Raw genomic sequence first — 21,149 nt, 5'->3', positions numbered from 1 at the left:
CACTAGAGGATCTGGAAGCAGGAATTACAGCAGACACTTTGGTTGTCTAACTAATATCCAATACCACTCCCCTTCCTCTTTTGCAGAGTCCCAATTCTGTTCCTGTGGCCACTTTACCTCACAGCCTGACTTGGCTCCAGGGTTGATTGGCCTAAGACAGGAGATCCCCTTACCCTTGCCAGAGATTGGTTTAGGAGTGTCAGGTAACCCAGTTGTGGCCATTGAGCCATGAGGGGAGGTCTGCTTGGGATTTTTTTGGGAGGAAGGTTTCCTCATTTCTAAGAAAGATCTACTGGAAGGGAAGGTTCCTCTTCATTGGAGTTTAGACGTGATTCTTGGAGCTGTGGCAGCCATCTTGTGACCATGAGGGAATCAGCCTGAAGGTATACACACTGAGGACCATAGTAAACAAAAAGAAGAAAGAACATGGGTTCTTGATGACATTGTTAAACCACTGAAAGCACTGTTCCTGGAGCCCCTCCACTCTAGATCTCTTATGATACGAAATGATGCATTTGAATTTCCTTGCTACTTAAGCTTAGCTTTTGGAAGGCATCCTGACTTATGCCATGTAGCAGGGACAATCTGGTCGGGGCACAGTTGGTGCAATGGCAGACTTCCAACCCCAGCTCTTTTCACGATCCTTGGGTGGCCTGTTCAGGATTCAGAGTCCTGGGAGAGAGTGCCCATTGGCCACGTTTAGGCCCCTCTGACTATGTTAATGTAGGGAGAGGGTGATCTGGTCCATTAGGCTTCCAGAGTGGGAGGTGATCACTAGAAATTACCCTTCCCCCACACAATGGGGGAGGGGTGACCCCAAATAGAAACTGGGAGACTAGAGGAAGAGGAAGGGGGAATAGATGTTGAACATCCAAATACCCATGAATGTCCATCTCCAGTCCCAACAGACTGGATGCCTCATCTCACATTCCCTACAAAGCACCCTGTGCTCATCACATTCTTCATTTGACATGCTACATTCAGGTTTCTGTGAAGTTGTAGTACTCACACTGCCTGGAAGCTGTTCTCTCCCTTTCCCACCTGCAAAGCCCTATTCGTTGTGAAGACCTGTTTTAAAGGCCCCTTCCAGGCTTCCCTGGTGGCGCAGTGGTTAAGAATCCGCCTGCCAGTGCAGGGGGACATGGGTTCAAGCCCTTGTCCAGGAAGATCCCACATGCTGTGGAGCAAATAAGCCCATGCGCCGCAACTACTGAACCTGTGCTCTAGAGCCCGCGAGCCACAACTACTGAAGCCCATGCGCCTAGAGCCCGTGCTCCACAACAAGTGAAGCCACCACAATGAGAAGCCCGGGCACCGCAACAAAGAGTAGCCCCCGCTCACCACAACTAGAGAAAGCCCACGTGCAGCAATGAAGACCCAACACGGCCCAAAATAAATATAAATAAAATAAGTTAAAAGGCCCCTTCCATTTGGAGGGAGAGCTGGCTTCTCATCAGGAAGAAGGAGGCAACATAGGACCAGCTCTAGGCCATGGACTGTATTCAAGAACTGCAATCAAGAACTGATGAAAGGGGCTTCCCTGGTGGTGCAGTGGTTGAGACTCTGCCTACCAATGCAGGGGACGTGGGTTCAAGCCCTGGTCTGGGAAGATCCCACATGCCGCGGAGAAGTCCCAATAACTGTCACATCAACTTTTGAAAACAATTGTTGAAGTGGTGCCTCTACTCCTGCCGTCCTGTTGTTGTGTTTCTGTTCCAGGAAGTCTTCCATGGCCTGCCTCTCTTCCAGCAGAATTAAGGAATTGCTGCATTCTGTCTTCCCTTCATTTCCCACAAATTACTTTGTATCAGTCAGGACTTCTTTGAAAGCGATGGAAGTCCATTCAAATTGGTTTTAATTGGTGCATGTAACTGAGAATTCTTGAGAGTATCTCTAGTTTTAGGATCCAGGTTCTCAAATAAAATAATCAGTAATCAATTTATCTGTATTAGTTATTAAATGCTGGGTAACAAATCATCCTAAAATTTATGGCTTAAAACAACAAAAATCAATTAGGATTTTCTCAAATTCAGAGTTTCAAGAATTCAGGAGCAGCTTAGCAGGATGGTCTGGCTTGAGGTCTCTAATGAGGTTGCAGGCCAGATGGTCGGGGCTGCAGTATCCATATCAAAAGTGGTTCATTCACATGGCTGTCCAGTCGGTGCTGGCTGTTGGCAGGAGGCTTTACTTTCTTCCCTCATGGGCCTCTCTGCAGGGCTGCTTAAGTGTCCTCACAGCATGGCAGCTGGCCTCCCCCGGAGTGAGTGATCCATGAGACCAAGGCAAAAATTGCAATGCCTTTTTTGATCTGGGCTTGGAAGTCAAACACAATCATTTCTTCCATATTCTATTGGACACACAGAACAGCTCTGAATCAGTTTTAGAAGAGACTATTCAAGGTCATGAATCCCAGGAGGTGAGGATCAATGGGGACCATCTAGGAGGTTGCCTCCTACAGCATTCCTCCATCCTTCCTTCCCTGTTTGCTCGGCTATTCCTGTGTGTATGCTTCATTCTCAGGCAGGCCTTCCCCAGGCAGTGACAGAGATGGCCATCAACATCTCCAGGCTTGCATTCTTAGGGACCCCAGGGGGAAGAAAGCACCTTTATCATAAAAGTTCTGGTGAAAGTCCCAAGGCTGACTCTGATTGGCCAAACTTGTGTATAGCTTATCCCTGAACCAATCGCTGTGGTCTAGAGATACCATGCTCTGATTGGCCAGACCTAGGCCACACCCCCAGCCCTAGAACTGAGGATAGAGTGGGCAGCACTAGAGACTCATGGAGCGGATGAAGGAGGAGTGGTTCCCAAAGGAATAAGCAGGGTGTCCTTACTGAACCAAGGTGGATGGTTGTTGGGCAGGAAAAATAATACATGCCCAACCTATCTCCCTCCTTTGTGCTCCAGTTGCATATTTTAGCACCCCTTGGTTTAGTATTTTTAGTATTTTTTCCATGGGATAATTTACTTTCTTTGTAGGTAGAACTCTAAGATGGCCCCCAAGTTCCCTGGTGTAAACATACCTTCTCCCAGTCATTTAATCAAACACTAATCTAGATGCTTCTGTAGAAGAATGCGGCAAATGTAAGTAAGGTCCCAAATCAGCTGACCTTAAGACAGGGAGATTCTCCTTAGTGGGCCTCACCTAATCAGATGAGCCCTTAAAAGTGACAGGGTTCTTCCTGGAAAAAGAAATTCAAAGGGTAAGAGAGTCAACGTGGGGGAGATTCTCTGTTGTTGGCTTGGAAGATCGAAGGGGCTCTTTGGCAAGAAATGCAGGTAGCTTCTAGCAGCTGGGGGCAACCCCTGGCTTGCAAAGAAAAAGGGACCTCAGTCCTACAAACACAAGAAACTGAATTCTGCCAATGACCTGAATGAACTTGGAAGGGAATTTTTCCCCAGAGCCTCCAGAAAACTTAGCCTTGATCTCAGTTTTGTGAGACCTAGAGCAGAAAACTGAGTCACGCAGTGCTGGACTTTTGACCCACAGATTTACGAACTAATTAATGGGTATTATTTTAAGCTGCAAAGTTTGTGGTTAATTTTAGGCAGCAATAGAAAATGAATATACTTCTCCATGGACTCTAAGATTCCTAAAGTAGGGAGCTTCTCTTGAATCTCCTTAAACTCCTCATCCCCAATAGGACCCGAAACAAAGATGGTCCCTCTTCCTGCTTCCAGTTCCATTATCTGGGAAAGAGAGGAGGAGCCCCACTCCTTATTATGCTACTCCCACCCACCAGCTCCCAACTTTCCCATCCTTGGGGGCCCATCAAGGAAACTCTCTGCTTGGCCTTCCATAAACAGCCCAGGAGGGCAGCTCGACCAATCTCTGCTTCCCAGGCCTTAGGGACCTTTGACCAGTTCTATTGATCTGGACTCCTGGGCAAGTGATTGGACCAACAGACAGACGCCATGAGGGCTCTGCTGCTCCTGGGGGTCCTGCTGGTGAGCATGGAGTCAGCGGTTTTGGTGAGGGCTGTGGGAACCAGGAGGGTTGTACTGGGATGGCCCTGGGATGGCCCTATCACAGCCTTGGCCTCTGCCCATGACCTTTTAGTCTAGGTGATTGGAAGGCCTGTTTGGAAAGACTAGGCAAGCCTATAAGGCCAAAGTAGAGGAGAGAGAGACAGACAGTGCTGGTGGATATGAGGACATGGCCTGCATTACTGGGGGAGGGGGACCTTGAGGAGACAATGGGAGGAGGAAGGAGGGGTCCAGGCCTTCTGAGGAAATCTCTGCATTTCTGGACTGTGAAAGGAAGCTGGGGACTAGCATGGGATCGGGGCAGGCAACGACTTTCTGGGAAAATTCCTGGCTTTCTTCTCTCTGTCATAGACTCCACCTTGGAAAGCCCCCAAGCAGCATAAGTTCATAGAGAGTGAGCACACAGTGGGTAAGTAGCCTGGGTCCGCCTCCTGAGAGACCCTTGAACAGGGATGAGTATGGCAGGGAGTGTGCAGATTGTTAGTCTCTGGCCCTTGGGGTGAGGGGAAGGATCCTGGGCGCTCTTCACTCTCATCCCCGGAGTTGTCTGGCTGGCATTCAGACCTGAGTGCCTACTATATGCCAGGTCTTGTGCACATGGGTGCTGGGGATCCAGAGTGATAGTGAACTGAGTGCTCCTTGAGGGCAAGGCTGGGGCTGTATCTGAGTGTCTGGTCCAGTACCTGCCAGTCTTCCTCGGTTTCCCCAGCCTCCCCCTTCCTTTCCTCTCTTCGATACATCTCGCAGGCATCAGTCATGCCACACAGAGGCCAGGGCCCTTGACAGACAAGGAAGTATCAAGAGCAGGGCTCTGGAGCCCAAATGCCTCTGAATCCCAGCTTCATCCCTTATGTGCTGGATGGCTCTGGACCAATGACTTGACTTCTCCAAGCTTAAATCCCCACCTGTAAAATGAGACTGGTAATGGTAAAACTCTTAGGGCTGTGGAGAAGGAGAAATGAGTCATTAATCCCGGTGAGGCACTCAGCCCACAGTTTGGTGCATGGTAAATGCTTAAAATATATTCGCTTTTATTATCAAGCTCCCTTTTAGATGGTGGATATCTGCCATCTCCCCCCTGCCATAGTTCCCCATTGCCTTTATTCTTCCAGGCACTAAATATTTACCTAGAATTGTAAACTAGATTGAGCCTGCCCTGGCAAGCCTGCCCTGATGGGATCAGGCCCAGCCCCTTAGCATGGCACTGAGGCAATCCTGAGTACCTCACCTCCTCTCCTCAGCACTCCACACCTAGCCAAACTGCTCTCCTCCTTCTAGCCTGACCCAACCTAGCTGCCCTGCCCTTGCCTAATCACCTACTTAGGGTCCTACTCTTCTGTGTCCATTCCATTTGCATCTTAAAGGTCCGTCTCAGACCCCTCGCTCTTCCTTTAATGTCCTGTCCCTGATTTGGCCCTCAGCACAAGTGTCACTGGGCCTCTAATACAAAATAGCAGCTAATGTACTATGTGCCAGACTCTGTGTAAGTGTTTTATAGACACGATCTCATTTAAGTTTTGCAACACTCCTCTGAAATAGATAGAGTCAATTCTCATTATTCGTGGTAGTCATGTTCTATAAAGTCACCATGAACACTGAATTAGCAAAAACGGAACCATTGCTCCTAGAGGAAATATAGGGTTAGGTTCCTGTGAGCTCTGGTCACAACATTTTCATCAACATATAACCTTATTTTATGTGTGATTCTGTTTAAAGACACCTTACTTAATATATATTATTGATTCATTGATATTAAATTCATGGCCAGAGGCACTATAACTCATGCCTGGATGAAGCTTATCTAACCCACAAGTGTTCTCCATAATGTACATCACAGCCCTCTTGCACTTTGGAACACTGGACAGCACTTCAGCACTCTATTTGGGGGCCATTTTCAACAGCAAAATCATGTATCAAAAGCACAAAATTTGAAAAACATGGCACTAAATAGAGCATGAAAAGGACACTTGTTGAGAAGCAAGAAGAACTACAATCCTGCAGCCTGTGAAACAAAAAACACATTCACAGAAAGATAAGATGAAAAAGCAGAGGGCTATGTACCAGATGAAGGAACAAGATAAAACCCCAGAAAAACAACTAAATGAAGTGGAGATAGGCAACCTTCCAAGAAAAGAATTCAGAATAATGATAGTGAAGATGATCCAGGACCTCGGAAAAAGAATGGAGGCAAAGATCAAGAAGATGCAAGAAATGTTTAACAAAGACCTAGAAGAATTAAAGAACAAACAAACAGAGATTAACAATACAATAACTGAAATGAAAACTACACTAGAAGGAATCAATACCAGAATAACTGAGGCAGAAGAACGAATAAGTGACCTGGAAGACAGAATGGTGGAATTCACTGCTGTGGAACAGAATAAAGAAAAAAGAATGAAAAGAAATGAAGACAGCCTAAGAGACCTCTGGGACAACATTACACGCAACAACATTCTCATTATAGGGGTTCCAGAAGGAGAAGAGAGAGAGAAAGTACCCAAGAAAATATTTGAAGAGATTATAGTCAAAAACTTCCCTAACATGGGAAAGGAAATAGCCACCCAAGTGCAGGAAGTGCAGAGAGTCCCATACAGGATAATCCCAAGGAGAAACACGCTGAGACACATAGTAATCAAATTGGCAAAAATTAAAGACAAAGAAAAATTATTGAAAGCAGCAAGGGAAAAATGACAAATAACATACAAGGGAGCTCCCATAAGGTTAACAGCTGATTTCTCAGCAGAAACTCTACAAGCCAGAAGGGAGTGGCATGACATATTTAAAGTGATGAAAGGGAAGAACCTACAACCATGATTACTCTACCTGGCAAGGATCTCATTCAGATTCGATGGAGAAATCAAAAGCTTTACAGACAAGCAAAAGCTAAGAGAATTCAGCACCACCAAACTAGCTCTACAACAAATGCTAAAGGAGCTTCTCTAAGTGGAAAACACAAGAGAAGAAAAGGACCTACGAAAACAAACCCCAAACAATTAAGAAAGAGGTAATAGGAACATACATATCGATAACTACCTTAAACGTGAATGGATTAAATGCTCCAACCAAAAGACACAGGCTCACTGAATGGATACAAAAACAAGACCCATATATATATGCTGTCTACAAGAGACCCACTTCAGACCTAGGGACACATACAGACTGAAAGTGAGGGGATGGAAAAAGATATTCCATGCAAATGGAAATCAAAAGAAAGCTGGAGTAGCTATACTCATATCAGATAATATAGACTTTAAAATGAAGAATGTTACAAGAGACAAGGAAGGACACTACGTAATGATCAAGGGATCAATCCAAGAAGAAGATACAACAATTATAAATATATATGCACCCAACATAGGAGCACATCAATACACAAGGCAACTGCTAACAGCTATAAAAGAGGAAATCGACAGTAACACAACAATAGTGGGGGACTTTAACACCTCACTTACACCAATGGACAGATCATCCAAACAGAAAATTAATAAGGAAACACAAGCTTTAAATGACACAGTAGACCAGATAGATTTAATTGATATTTATAGGACATTCCATCCAAAAACAGCAGATTACACTTTCTTCTCAAGTGCGTACGGAACATTCTCCAGGATAGATCACATCTTGGGTCACAAATCAAGCCTCAGTAAATTTAAGAAAACTGAAATCATATCAAGCACCTTTTCTGACCACAACGCTATGAGATTAGAAATCAATTACAAGGAAAGAAATGTAAAAAACACAAACACATGGAGGCTAAACAATACGTTACTAAATAACCAAGAGATCACTGAAGAAATCAAAGAGGAAATCAAAAAGTACCTAGAGACAAATGACAATGAAAACACGATGATCCAAAACCTACGGGATGCAGCAAAAGCAGTTCTAAGAGGGAAGTCTATAGCGATACAATCCTACCTCAAGAAACAACAAACATCTCAAATAAACAATCTAACCTTACACCTAAAGGAACTAGAGAAAGAAGAACAAACAAAACCCAAAGTTAGTAGAAGGAAAGAAATCATAAAGATCAGAGCAGAAATAAATGAAATAGAAACAAAGAAAACAATAGCAAAGATCAATAAAACTAAAAGCTGGTTCTTTGCGAAGATAAACAAAATCGATAAACCATTAGCCAGACTCATCAAGAAAAAGAGGCAGAGGACTCAAATCAATAAAATTAGAAATGAAAAGGAGAAGTTACAACAGACACTGCAGAAATACAAAGCATCCTAAGAAACTACTACAAGCAACTCTATGCCAATAAAATGGACAACCTGGAAGAAATGGACAAATTCTTAGAAAGGTATAGCCTTCCAAGACTGAACCAGGAAGAAATAGAAAATATGGACAGACCAATCACAAATAATGAAATTGAAACTGTGATTAAAAATCTTCCAGCAAACAAAAGTCCAGGACCAGATGGCTTCACAGGTGAATTCTATCAAACACTTAGAGAAGAGCTAACACCCATCCTTCTCAAACTCTTCCAAACAATTGCAGAGGAAGGAACACTCCCAAACTCATTCTATGAGGCCACCATCACCCTGATACCAAAACCAGACAAAGACACTACAAAAAAAGAAAACTACAGACCAATATCACCGATGAATATAGATGCAAAAATCCTCAACAAAATACTAGCAAACATAACCCAACAACACATTAAAAGGATCATACACCATGATCAAGTGGGATTTATCCCAGGGATGCAAGGATTCTTCAATATACGCAAATCAATCAATGTGATACACCATATTAACAAATTGAAGAAGAAAAACCATATGATCATCTCAATAGATGCAGAAAAAGCTTTTGACAAAATTCAACACCCATTTATGATAAAAACTCTCCAGAAAGTGGGCATAGAGGGAACCTACCTCAACATAATAAAGGTCATATATGACAAACCCACAGCAAACATCATTCTCAATGGTGAAAAACTGAAAGCATTTCCTCTAAGATCAGGAACAAGCAAGGGCAAGGATGTCCACTCTCACCACTATTATTCAACATAGTTTTGGAAGTCCTAGCCACGGCAGTCAGAGAAGAAAAAGAAATAAAAGGAATGCAAATTGGAAAAGAAGAAGTAAAACTGTCACTGTTTGCAGATGACATGATACTATACATAGAGAGTCCTAAAGATGCCACCAGAAAACTACTAGAGCTAATCAATGAATTTGGTAAAGTTGCAGGATACAAAATTAATGCACAGAAATCTCTTGCATTCCTATACACTAATGATGAAAAATCTGAAAGAGAAATTAAGGAAACACTCCCATTTACCATTGCAACAAAAAGAATAAAATACCTAGGAATAAACCTACCTAGGGAGACAAAAGACCTGTATGCAGAAAACTATAAGACACTGATGAAAGAAATTAAAGATGATACCAACAGATGGAGAGATATACCGTGTTCTTGGATTGGAAGAATCAGTATTGTGAAAATGACTATACTACCCAAAGCAATCTACAGATTCGATGCAATCCCTATCAAATTACCACTGGCATTTTTTACAGAACTAGAACAAAAAATCTTAAAATTTGTATGGAGACACAAAAGACCCCAAATAGCCAAAGCAATCTTGAGGGAAAAAAACGAAGCTGGAGGAATCAGCCTCCCTGACTTCAGACTATACAAAGCTACAGTAATCAAGACAATATGGTACTGGCACAAAAACAGAAATTTAGATCAATGGAACAGGATAGAAAGCCCAGAGATAAACCCACGCACATGTGGTCACTGTATATTTGACAGAGGAGGCAAGGATATACAATGGAGAAAAGACAGTCTCTTCAATAAGTAGTGCTGGGAAAACTGGACAGCTACATGTAAAAGAATGAAATTAGAACACTCCCTAACACCATCACAAAAATAAACTCAGAATGGATTAGCGACCTAAATGTGAGACCGGACACTATAAAACTCTTAGAGAAAAACATAGGAAGAACACTCTTTGACATAAATCACAGCAAGACCTTTTTTGATCCACCTCCTAGAGTAATGGAAATAAAAACAAAAATAAACAAATGGGACCTAATGAAACTTCACAGCTTTTGCACAGCAAAGGAAACTACAAACAAGATGAAAAGACAATCCTCAGAATGAGAGAAAATATTTGCAAACGAATCAATGGACAAAGGATTAATCTCCAAAATATATAAACAGCTCATGGAGCTCAATATTAAAAAAACAAACAACCAAATCGAAAAATGGGCAGAAGACCTAAATAGACATCTCTCCAAAGAAGACATACAGATGGCCAAGAAGCACATGAAAAGCTGCTCAACATCACTAATTATTAGAGAAATGCAAATCAAAACTACAATGAGGTATCACCTCACACCAGTTAGAATGGGCATCATCAGAAAATCTACAAACAACAAATGCTGGAGAGGGTGTGGCGAAAAGGGAACCCTCTTGCACTGTTGGTGGAATGTAAATTGATACAACCACTACGGAGAACAGTATGTTGGTTCCTTAACAAACTAAAAATAGAATTACCATATGACCCAGAAATCCCACTACTGGGCACATACCCAGAGAAAACCATAATTCAAAAAGACATATGCACCCCAATGTTCATTGCAGCACTATTTACAATAGCCAGGACATGGAAGCAACGTAAATGCCCATCGAGAGACGAATGGATAAAGAAGACGTGGTACATATAAACAATGATATTACTCAGCCATAAAAGGGAACGAAATTGGGTCATTTGTAGAGACGTGGATGGATCTAGAGTGTGTCATACAGAGTGAAGTAAGTCAGAAAGAGAAAAACAAATGTCGTATATTAACGCATATATGTGGAACCTAGAAAAATGGTACAAATCAACCAGTTTGCAGGGCAGAAATTGAGACACAGATGTAGAGAACAAACATATGGAAAACAAGGGGGGAAAGTGGCAGGGGTGGGGTGGTGTGATGAATTGGGAGATTGGGATTGACATATATACACTAATATGTATAAAATGGATATCTTATGAGAACTTGCTGTATAAAAAAATAAATAAAATTTAAAAATTAAAAAAAAAAAAGACACTGGTTTACAGTAGGAGTTGAAACAAGAAGCAGAGCATCACCTTGTTTGACCTCAGCTGGGAATGTGCACTTGGGGTGACTCAAATTTTTCACCACTCTGTGCATGTCCACAAATGACAGTGAAAGCACCTTGAGTATTGGTTTGAGGTTACAGATAAATTTTAGCAAGAAGTGCAGATAAGCAAATACAGAATCTGAATGAGGCTCAATTGTACTATTTTTAAAAATTACAATAGCAATTTTTTTTTTTGTAAAAACTTTATAAATTACGGAAATAGAAAAGAAGGAAAAGTCACCCATAATCCACTATCTTCCAAAAACCACTGTTACAAATTTTGGAGATTTCATTCTAGATTTATTTTTTATGCATATGTAAATATGTTTGTACAAAAATAGGACCATACTGACATGCTGGATTTTTAAAAAATAAATGTATTTATTTATTTATTTTTGTCTGAGTTGGGTCTTTGTTGCTGCGTGCAGGGTTTATCTCTAGTTGCCACGAGTGGGGGCTACTCTTCGTTGCGGTGCACAGGCTTCCCATTGCGGCGGCTTCTCTTGTTGCGGAGCACAGGCTCTAGGTGTGTAGACATGCAGGCTTCAGTAGCTGCAGCACGCTGGCTCAGTAGTTGTGGCGCACGGGCTTAGCTGCTCTGTGGCATGTGGGATCTTTCCGGACCAGGGCTTGAACCCGTGTCCCCTGCATTGGCAGGCGGATTCTTATCCACTGCGCCACCAGGGAATCCCCGTCTCAACCGTTTTTAAGTGTACAGTTCAGTGATATTAAGTACACTCATATTGTTGTGCAATCATTACCACCATCTGTCTCCAGAATTCTTTGCATCTTGCAAAACTGAAACCCTTCATCTGTACTATGTATGATTTTTGCCATTTTTAACAGATGAGAAAACTAAGGCTCAGAGTGGTCAAGTGACTTCAACATTCAACAAGTATTTATTAAGTGCCTACTTTGTGGCAAGCACTCTTCTAGGCCTGGAGGCTGCAGACTTGTCTAAAGTCACGCAGTTAGTAGTTGGTGGAGTCAGGAGTCCACCAAATGACTCCAGAAACCCAACTCTTAAGCAGGATGTGGTCTTGAAGGCACAATGATCTTTTCAAAGGTCTATCCTTTTTCCAACCAGACTCTGAGGGGTGGTACCTGGGCAATGGGGCACGGGGAAAGTCATTAAGGAGTGTGTTACCCCTGCAGTTCTCACTGTCACCAGGGAGCCCTGCCACTTCCCCTTCCAGTACCACCGGCAGCTGTATCACAAATGTATCCACAGAGGCTGGCCCGGCCCCGACCCTGGTAAGACTACCCCGGAAGGGTTGGAGCAGGGGTCTGGGGGAGGTGGACTCTGCCCATCCTTCTGTCCAAGGAACCCTGCTTGGAGAGAAGGGGCTGTGATAGGAAAGGGCAGCCCAGCCCCTTGGGCAGAGCTAGGAAGCTTTATCTCTTTCTTTCTTTCTTTTTTTATTTATTGAAGTATAGTTGATTTACAATATTGTGTTGGTTTCAGGTGTACAGCAAAATGATTCAGTTATATATATATATTTTTTCAGATTATTTTCCATTATAAGTTATTACAAGATATTGAATATAGTTCCCTGTATTATACAGTAAATCCTTGTTGCTTATCTATTTTATGTATAGTAGTGTGTATCTGTTAATCTCATATTCCTAATTTATCCCCCCCACCCCCGCTTTCCCCTTTGGTAACTGTAAGTTTGTTTTCTATGTCTGTAAGTCTGTTTCTGTTTTGTATATAGATTCATTTGTGTTACTGTTTAGATTCCACATATAAATGCTATCACATATTATTTGTCTTTCTCCATCTGACTTACTTCACTTAGTATGGTATTCCCTAGGTCCACCCATGTTACTGCAAATGGCAATATTTCATTCCTTTTTAATGGCTGAGTAATATTCCATTGTGTATATACCACATCTTCTTAAACCAATCATCCGTTGATGGGCACTTGGGTCACTTCCATGTCTTAAGCCTTATCTCTGTCTACAGGTGTGCTACTGCCCCCAACTTTGAGAAGGATCAGCGATGTGGGCATACTGCCTGGAGCCAAAGAAAGTGAAAGGTGCCACACAACCTTTGGGGTGGCCCAGGGCCCTCTCCCCGACCCTAGCTACTCTCCTGGGTATCATCAGATCTAAAACATATGGGACTCTGGGCCCACCTATCTCCTTCCTTCCCAGAGGGAGAAGTTCTAAGAGGGGGTAGCCCCATTTTTCCGGTGGGTAAACTAAGGCTTGGAAATTTGGAGGGCCAAGGTCAAAAGACAAGCAGGTTTGGGTAGGGACTTGGCCCCATCTGTTTGATTCAGGCTCCCCACTCTTTCTCCCCCTGTGTTCATCTCTCAGATCACTGCAGCAAACACAACCCCTGCCAGAAAGGAGGGACCTGTGTGAACATGCCAAACGGCCCACACTGCATCTGTTCAGATCACTTCACTGGGAAGCACTGCCAGAGAGGTAAGGAGATGCTGAGGCCAGGGGAGGGGCTGCTGGGGAACGGGGGCAGCCGCAGGCCTACTGAAGAGGTCCTGTGGATTCCCAGAGACTTGGCATGGTCCCACACTCTCCTGAGACTACCCTACCCCTTTGTCCCCAGAGAAGTGCTTTGAGCCCCAGCTTCTTTGGTTCTTCCAGAAGAATGAAATATGGCATAGGCTTGAGCTGGCAGGTGTAGCCAAGTGCCAGTGCAAGGGTCCGAATGCCCAGTGCAAGCCACTGGCCAGCCAGGGTGAGTAGATGGGTGGGGAGCTGGCCAGGGAGGAGGGCAGAAGGTGGGAAAGAAAGGCTGGCAGGAGGCCAGGTGGTGTGCCAGCGTAAGAGGGAGCTCTCTGGGTGGGGGGTGGGGGGCGGGGGTCTTTGAGCCTAGGGGGGGCTCAGCATGCTCCTTCTCCCAGTCTGCCGTACCAACCCATGTCTCAGTGGGGGCAGCTGCCTACAGGCAGAGGGCCACCGCCTGTGCCGTTGCCCCACGGGCTACGCTGGACGCTTGTGCGAAGTGGGTGAGTTAGGGTGTCTGGGAAGAAGAAGCCCCGCCCCCACGTGGGAAGGGCTTGCAGAGAGGGAGGAGGGAGAGTGGAGAAGTGGGTGAGAGGGCGACAGGAGACCATTCTGTCTCCTAGCTGTAGGGAGCCTTCTCTCTCCCCAGACTTCAAGGCGAACTGCTACGACGACCGCGACCGCGGGCTCAGCTACCGCGGCGTGGCCCGGACTAAGCTCTCGGGTGCACCCTGTCAGCCGTGGGCCTCCGAGGCCACCTACTGGAATGTGACCGCAGAGCAAGCGCTGAATCGGAGACTGGGCGACCACGCCTTCTGCCGGTGCGCGGGTGGGGCAGGGCTGGGCGTCTCTTTCCGCCCCAGGGCCCTCTAGGGCTTCTCAACCAACCCCACCCCGTGGTTACAAGAACCAGGACAACGACACCCGCCCGTGGTGCTTTGTTTGGAGAGGCGACCGACTGAGCTGGAATTATTGCCGCCTGGCACGATGCCAGGCCCCAGCCCCGGCGGCGCCCCAAATCCCTCCTCCGATCCGGATCTCATCGGGGCACCAGTACTTCCCTTTGCCCTCGCTTTCGGCTTTGCAGAAACCTCAGCCCATGACCCAGACCCCGCTTCGACCCCTGACCTCAGGTAGTTGGGAAAGGTTAAGAATCCGAGCAGAGAAATCACGGGACGAGCTACATTCCAACTGATCGTGGGTCTCCCGGCCCTCAGCCTGGGCTTCTCCCACAGGCTAGTGCTCGCTGCCCGAGCAGCGGACTCCCCTGCCCAGCGCGGGCCCGGCGGGCTGTGGACAGCGGCTCCACAAACGGCTGTCCTCGCTGAGCCGCGTCGTCGGGGAACTGGTGGCGCTCCCCGGGGCGCATCCCTACATCGCCGCGCTGTAGCAGGGCCAGAATTTCTGCAGCGGCAGCCTCATCGCCCCCTGTTGGGTGCTGACCGCGGCTCACTGCCTGCAGAACCGGCGAGTGCCTGAGCGCTCAGCTCCCGGCCCGGGATCCCTAGCTCCTCTCTCCTCTGTGCCCAGCTTCCGCGCGACACCCGAACACGTGCCCTACCTCTCCGCGTCTCCGCCCACCTTTCCCCCTTCTCCCTTTCAGAACTCCCCAGGAGGAAGCTGAAACCCAAGAAGGGGCTCGGAAAGAGGGGGCTCCCGCAGGATGCCTGTGGCCGGCTCTGAGCGCGCTTCCTTTTCCCGACCCTGCCCCCAGACCTGCGCCGGAGGAGCTGACAGTGGTGCTCGGCCAGGACCGCCGCTGGTCGTGCGCGCCTACCCCCTGCACGAGGCCTTCTCGCGTATCACCTACCAGCACGACCTGGGTGCGTGCGGGCGCCCCCGCGGGGATCAGGGGAAAGGGTGGGCAGGGCTCGAAGTCCTAGCGTCCCGGTCTCATGCTCCTCCCCGCTTGGGTTAGCTCTGGTGCGCCTGCAGGAGAGCGCTGAAGGCTGCTGCGCGCACCCGTTGTCTTTCGTTCAGCCAGTGTGCCTGCCGAATAGCGCCGCCCGCCCGGCCGAATCCGAACCTGCGCTCTGCGAAGTGGCCGGCTGGGGTCACCAGTTAGAAGATAAGCAGAACGGCTGGGGGCGGGAGGGAGACCTCTGGCCACCGGGGTAGGCAAGAGAGGCCCGCAGGTTTGGTACCGTCAGGGACAGGTGGGGCCGACCTGGTGGGTTGTGAGGACGCGCAGGGTCCTTGTCTCTTCAGTCTGCTTCTCCAAGAGCTTGGTATTCACTGTTGGGGGGCGTCCCCAAATCTGAGGCGTACCGGGAGAATCGCACTTTCTCTTGATTCCCTCTGGGCACAGGGCTGCAAGGGCTACTAGGACGCTGGCCCGCGCTGGAGCAGCAGGTGGGCTGGATGGGGACCAAGGTCTTGAGACACTGGATGGGAAGTGGGGGTGGGGTTCCGAAGCAGTCCTGCTTCCTCCTGGTTCATTCACATCACCGCTCCTCTCTGGCCTCAGTTTTCTCGTCTATGAAATAGTGTTAAAGGCAACTCACTCCCTCTCGGGCTTGCTGCGAGGGAGGCAGGAGATGAGCGGGTTTGAAAGAGCCTGGCGCAGCCAGGTCCATGGCCTGGGCGGAGAGGAGTCGGGAGGGGTGTGAGGAAGGCGCTCTCGATTCGCAGGGTCGGGGGAATATTCCAGCTTCCTGCAGTAGAAGGAAGAAGCGGCACTCAGGTGCCACTCATCCGTCCGGAGCGCTGCTCCGCCCCCGATGTGCACGGAGCCGCCTTCACCCCCCGGCATGCTCTGCGCTGGCTTCCTCGAGGGTGGCACTGACGCGTGCCAGGTGAGCCCTTGGACCCGCTTGGCGCCCTCCTCCAACCCGGTCAAGTGCAGACCCCAAGCCAAGGGCGCTGAGCCGCGTGTCCCCGACCCAGGGTGACTCCAGGGGCCCTCTGGTGTGTGAGGATGAGACCGCAGAGCTCCAGCTCATCCTGCGGGGCATCGTCAGCTGGGGTTCAGGTTGTGGCGACCGCCACAAGCCGGGTGTATACACCGACGTGGCCAACTACCTAGCCTGGATCCGGGAGCACACCGCTTCCTGACCGCCCCGGGACTCGTCTTTCCCTCCTGGGCAGTTCTGGAATGGAAGCATGGCTGAGGCATGATCATGGATAGCAAGGAATGTGTTCCATTCCCACCAGCGCTGCCAGCCCGGCGCCAGGCATGGCATAGAACTCAGTAAAGTACTTTTGAAGATGCTTGAAAGGCACAGCTCTTCAGGGGTCCCGTCGGGAAATGCCAAGATAGTATACCGGTGCTCAACTTCTCCACACCCCTTCAGAGAACAGAATCTATTGAGATCTGATGCAAGGTTTAGATTCATGTCCAGCTGACATTTACTAAGCCACACTGTGTACCAAACCTGTGCAAGGTGACTCCACAAGTATGAAACTAATATTTTAAGTTTATAGAACAGGAATTCTCAACCTTGACTGTACATCAGAATCACCACGGGGAGCTTTTTGAACCTATGCCCAACATCCACCTCAGGTCAATTAAATCAATATTTCTAGGGAAGGGGGGTGGGTGGGTAGCCATTTGTTTTGTTTTGTTTTGTTTTGTTACAAACAGAAAAAAGTGAAATGTTTATTTGGCAGAAAACTTTTGAAGTTAATAAAGAAATGACAATAACTGGTACACACATTAATTCAAAATATTTTTACTAAGCACCAAATAGAATAGTTCCTGAACTTTTCGCTAAGAACCTCTCCATTACTGAAAGAATGCCTAAAATGTAATCAATTTAGTTAGGTTTTTAATCAAGAAATCTAAAGCTGCCAATCAGACCCTCTAATTGGCATGAGATGACCAGGTTAACAACCTTGAAATCAGATAATGTGATTAAAAACAACTTTTAAAAGCTTTGTTTAACTATATACTCCGAATGAGGGAATTCGTTGGCCTCCAGCTGTGTACCATACACACACATACACAAACAAAAATAAGTACTAAGTTATTATGTATAAAAGATAATAAATGGTCCCTGTATATTCAGAGGGGAATAATGCCTACTTCTCATGAGGAACAAGGAGACAGATCACTAACTCCAGAGGGAGAACCAAGCAAGGCTGGCAGAAGAGACAAGAAGTCCTGTGTACTGTGGATATGACGAGAGGGCTTTTGGAGGCTGCAGAGACCAGGTGGCGTCCAGGCCAGAGGGGAACTTGAGTGGATGTCAAGGTTGGTGGGGCAGGGCCTTCAAGGCTGGAGAAAAAGCAAGGCAAGACACCAAGTCATAGAATTACTGCCTGTTCAAGAGACAGTGCAGCACTGGGTGAGGGAGAAGGGGTGTAATCTAATGAGGGAATGTGAACAACAGAGAAAGGAAAGCCTCATCCAAGGAGACCAGGCACAATGCCGGTCTGTATTTCTCAACAGCAGACCAGACACAGTGCTGGTTTGTATTTCTCAACAATGGTTCAACAGAGAATCTGAGGTGGCCTGTGTGACTGACAGAGGGTAAAAGATCTTCCCAAACACCGAGTCTCCCATGCACCCTGCAGCCAACCTCCCACCTCAAGGCCCCAGTCCCTTGGAATCAACACTACCCATTAGCAAGAAATTCATTAATGGAAAAATCTGCTCCAAACAGCAGAACAAACAAACAAAACTCAAAACTCAGAGATGATCACAGCAAACTTTAACCCTCATACTTCACTTATGCCCCTATTGAGAGCAGGGTCCACTCTGTTACTTAAACTGATTATTGCAGAAATGAATATCACTAGCATATCACTGCTCCTACCACCCCCCCAAAAGTAAATAAACACTACACAAAATATAAACTTACCCCAAATAAAAGTCAACATTAACTTAAGGATACTACTGGATTCCTATAGCACTAGGTTACTGCAGTTCAATAACAGTTACTACACTAACCTACGATATTATAATCCTCTTCCAACCTATTTACAAAATATCCTCTTTCTGAGGTTCTGGAAGTGTTACATTGTTGCATTAGACTCTTCTTCTTGAGGTAGTTCAAAGTCTTGAAAAACAGCACATTTACATATTTTTATATACATATTTTTATATATAAAATTTACATATTTTTATTTATTTACATATTTTTATATATTTTTATTTTTATATACTCTTCTTCTTGAGGTAGTTCAAAGTCTTGAAAAACAGCACATTTACATATTTTTATATACTGCCACTGATGGGTAAATTATCATAAAAGGCCTACAACCGAAATCCTCATCCTTTGATATGCAGATCAGATCATACAAGCTTTTCCCCTCAGATCATACAAAATAATCTAAAACTGGAAACAGAGAGATTAACACTCATTCAAAAATAAAAATAATAACAAGCAGCAAAAACCAAAAACATAAAAAGGAATCTGTAAATGGCATCACGCTAACAGTCTTAAACTTTGCTAAAGACGATATACTTGGTTTACCAAAGCAATAAGCATTTTATAAAGTACTCCAGAAATAACACTTATAAAAATAGGGGGAAAATTTTAGATGAGAGCACAAAACTAAAATCATATTCTCTGGCAAAGAGTTCTCCCAAAATGTCATGTCTACAAGAAGTGATGTTTGACAAAACTGTGTCTGGGCTGACTCAGCCACCAGCTCATGTTCAGGTGGCTTTTCCTCAGGTTTGCTTCATCGGTGAAGGGATATTTGCAGATGCCTGCTTGAGGTAGGCCAGGGAACCCTGAGGGATGTCGGCTGGCTTTTTGTGCTGCATGTTGATGTCCTCCAGCACCTGCTGCCAATGTCTCAGTTTTGTTAAGTGCTTCTGGACCAGAGCATCCTTCCGCTGTAATTCGTTCCTCAGTTCCGAGACATCCTCTTTGATAACTTGCTCTGGTTTCTGGACAGATAACTGCAATCTTTTTTGTAGGAAAAAACATTCTGTCTGTCTCACAATATCTAGAAATTTCTGGATACACTGATCAACACCAGTTCGAATTTCTTCCTGATCTGTACCATTGACATAATCCTGACTCACCAGAGAAGCAAAACAAGCCTCGAACAATGACTCCAACTCGTCCACCAAGGTACTGTTAGAAGTTCTCGGAACGCCTGGTATGGCCTGAAGAAGCGAAGCCTAGCCCGAGAGCCCCGGCGTGGGTGGCGGGGGTCCGGGTGGCTTCCCGGAGAACATGCCTCCCAGCAGAGCCGCCATTTCTAAAATGGCCTAGCCGTTTGTTTTAAAACCTCCCCAGGTGATTCTATCTGCAGCGGAGGTTGAGAACCATGGTTAGAAGTACTTAACATTAAATCAGTGGTGTGGACCCTTAAGGTTGATGGCGTGGAAGACCCTCACCCCTGCCCCAACTGTCACTAGGGCAGTGGGTCTCAAAGTGTGGTTCCTGGACCAGCAGCAGCACCGCCAGGGAACTTGTTAGAAATGCGTGTTCTCTGCCTGCATCCCACACTGCAGAATGAGAAAACTCTGACTTGGGGCCCAGCAATCTGTTTATCAGCTTTCCAGGAGATTCTGATACTCCTAATGTTTGAGAACCACATTCTGGGAGTTGCATGGTTATCAGGCTGAGAGGTCAGGCAGTTTAGACATGGCACCTTTCTTTTTGTTCTTAAACTCATGTGTGCTGTGCTTGATGGGCCATTTAAGTGTTCGCTTGTTTGTTTATTTTGCGAGTTATTTTGACTCGTGCGATTCCCTCCTTCAGGCTAACTTTAGAACTTCATCAGGCCTTAGATACGAACGCCGCCCCACCCGCACCCCATTCTCCAGCATAGATAGCCGCTCTGTGACCTAGCAGCCACCTCAACGTCACAACCCCGCCCCCCGAATAGTCATAGTGCCCCGGGCGTTCCAGGTGCGCGGCGCAGCAGGACAACCCTCGAAAGTGAGAGGCGAGGGGCTCACTCTGAGCCGGAATGGGCGAGTGGAAAGGCTACATCAGTGCGGTGCTGCGGGACCAGCGCATCGACGACGTGGCCATCGTGGGCCACTCGGACAATCGCTGCGTGTGGGCATCGCGGCCCGGTGGCCTGCTGGCGGCCATCTCACCGCAGGAGGTGGGTGTACTCACGGGGCCGGACCGGCGCACCTTCCTGCAGGCGGGCCTGAGCGTGGCGGGCCGCCGCTGCTGCGTCATCCGAGACCACCTGCTGGCCAAGGGAGACGGAGTGCTGGACGCGCGCACTAAGGGGCTGGACGGGCGCGCCATCTGCGTGGGCCACACGCCGCGTGTGCTCCTCGTGCTCATGGGCCGGCGGGGCGTGCATGGGGGCATTCTCAACAAGAAGATGCACGAGCTGATCCACGGGCTGCGCTCGCAGGGCACCTAGCAGGACAGCCAGACAGCTGCAAAATAAAGTCTGACCTGGGCGTGGCAGACTCACCCTCCGGTCGTGAGGGGGATGGGGAGGGTTGCAGATGCGGAAAGTACTTTACTAGAAGATCCTTGCAGAAAATGTATCTGGTGAGGTTGGTATTATGAGTCCAGAGGCTTCCCAGCCTCCTGAGCCCTACACCAGGCCCTCCCATGGGTGCCCTGCCTGTGGCCTAACTCCCTAGGCCAGAGTCCAAGGGCCTTGGTGCCTTCCCAGGGTCCTAAGGACGGCCAACCCTAGGAGGGAGTTCTCAAACCCTC

General features: G+C 46.9%; 3 protein-coding genes across 3 annotated transcripts; 2 read left to right on the top strand and 1 right to left on the bottom strand.

Moving 5' to 3' along the window:
- Positions 1–3,915: 3,915 nt before the first annotated feature.
- F12 (coagulation factor XII) lies at positions 3,916–16,611 on the top strand. The gene is given in 18 exon segments (XM_059919137.1): positions 3,916–3,972; positions 4,339–4,396; positions 12,241–12,358; positions 13,052–13,088; positions 13,091–13,124; positions 13,408–13,518; positions 13,658–13,789; positions 13,956–14,060; positions 14,207–14,382; positions 14,465–14,693; positions 14,793–15,024; positions 15,272–15,315; positions 15,318–15,380; positions 15,476–15,617; positions 16,172–16,235; positions 16,238–16,300; positions 16,302–16,352; positions 16,444–16,611. Coding segments are annotated over 18 exon segments (1,884 nt in total).
- Positions 16,612–18,968: 2,357 nt separating this feature from the next.
- On the bottom strand, positions 18,969–19,711 carry LOC132363947 (mediator of RNA polymerase II transcription subunit 28-like). The gene is given in 1 exon segment (XM_059919676.1): positions 18,969–19,711. A coding segment is annotated over 1 exon segment (537 nt). The 3' UTR covers positions 18,969–19,174.
- Positions 19,712–20,430: 719 nt separating this feature from the next.
- Positions 20,431–20,844, top strand: PFN3 (profilin 3). The gene has a single exon (XM_059919675.1). It carries the CDS (start codon positions 20,431–20,433, stop codon positions 20,842–20,844), a length of 414 nt encoding a protein of 137 aa, XP_059775658.1.
- Positions 20,845–21,149: the final 305 nt, after the last annotated feature.

Source organism: Balaenoptera ricei, chromosome 3 (assembly GCF_028023285.1).
Source record: "Balaenoptera ricei isolate mBalRic1 chromosome 3, mBalRic1.hap2, whole genome shotgun sequence".
NCBI lineage: Eukaryota > Metazoa > Chordata > Mammalia > Artiodactyla > Balaenopteridae > Balaenoptera > Balaenoptera ricei.
Note: the sequence above shows the minus strand (reverse complement) of the source record. Positions and strands in the feature narration are given on the sequence as shown.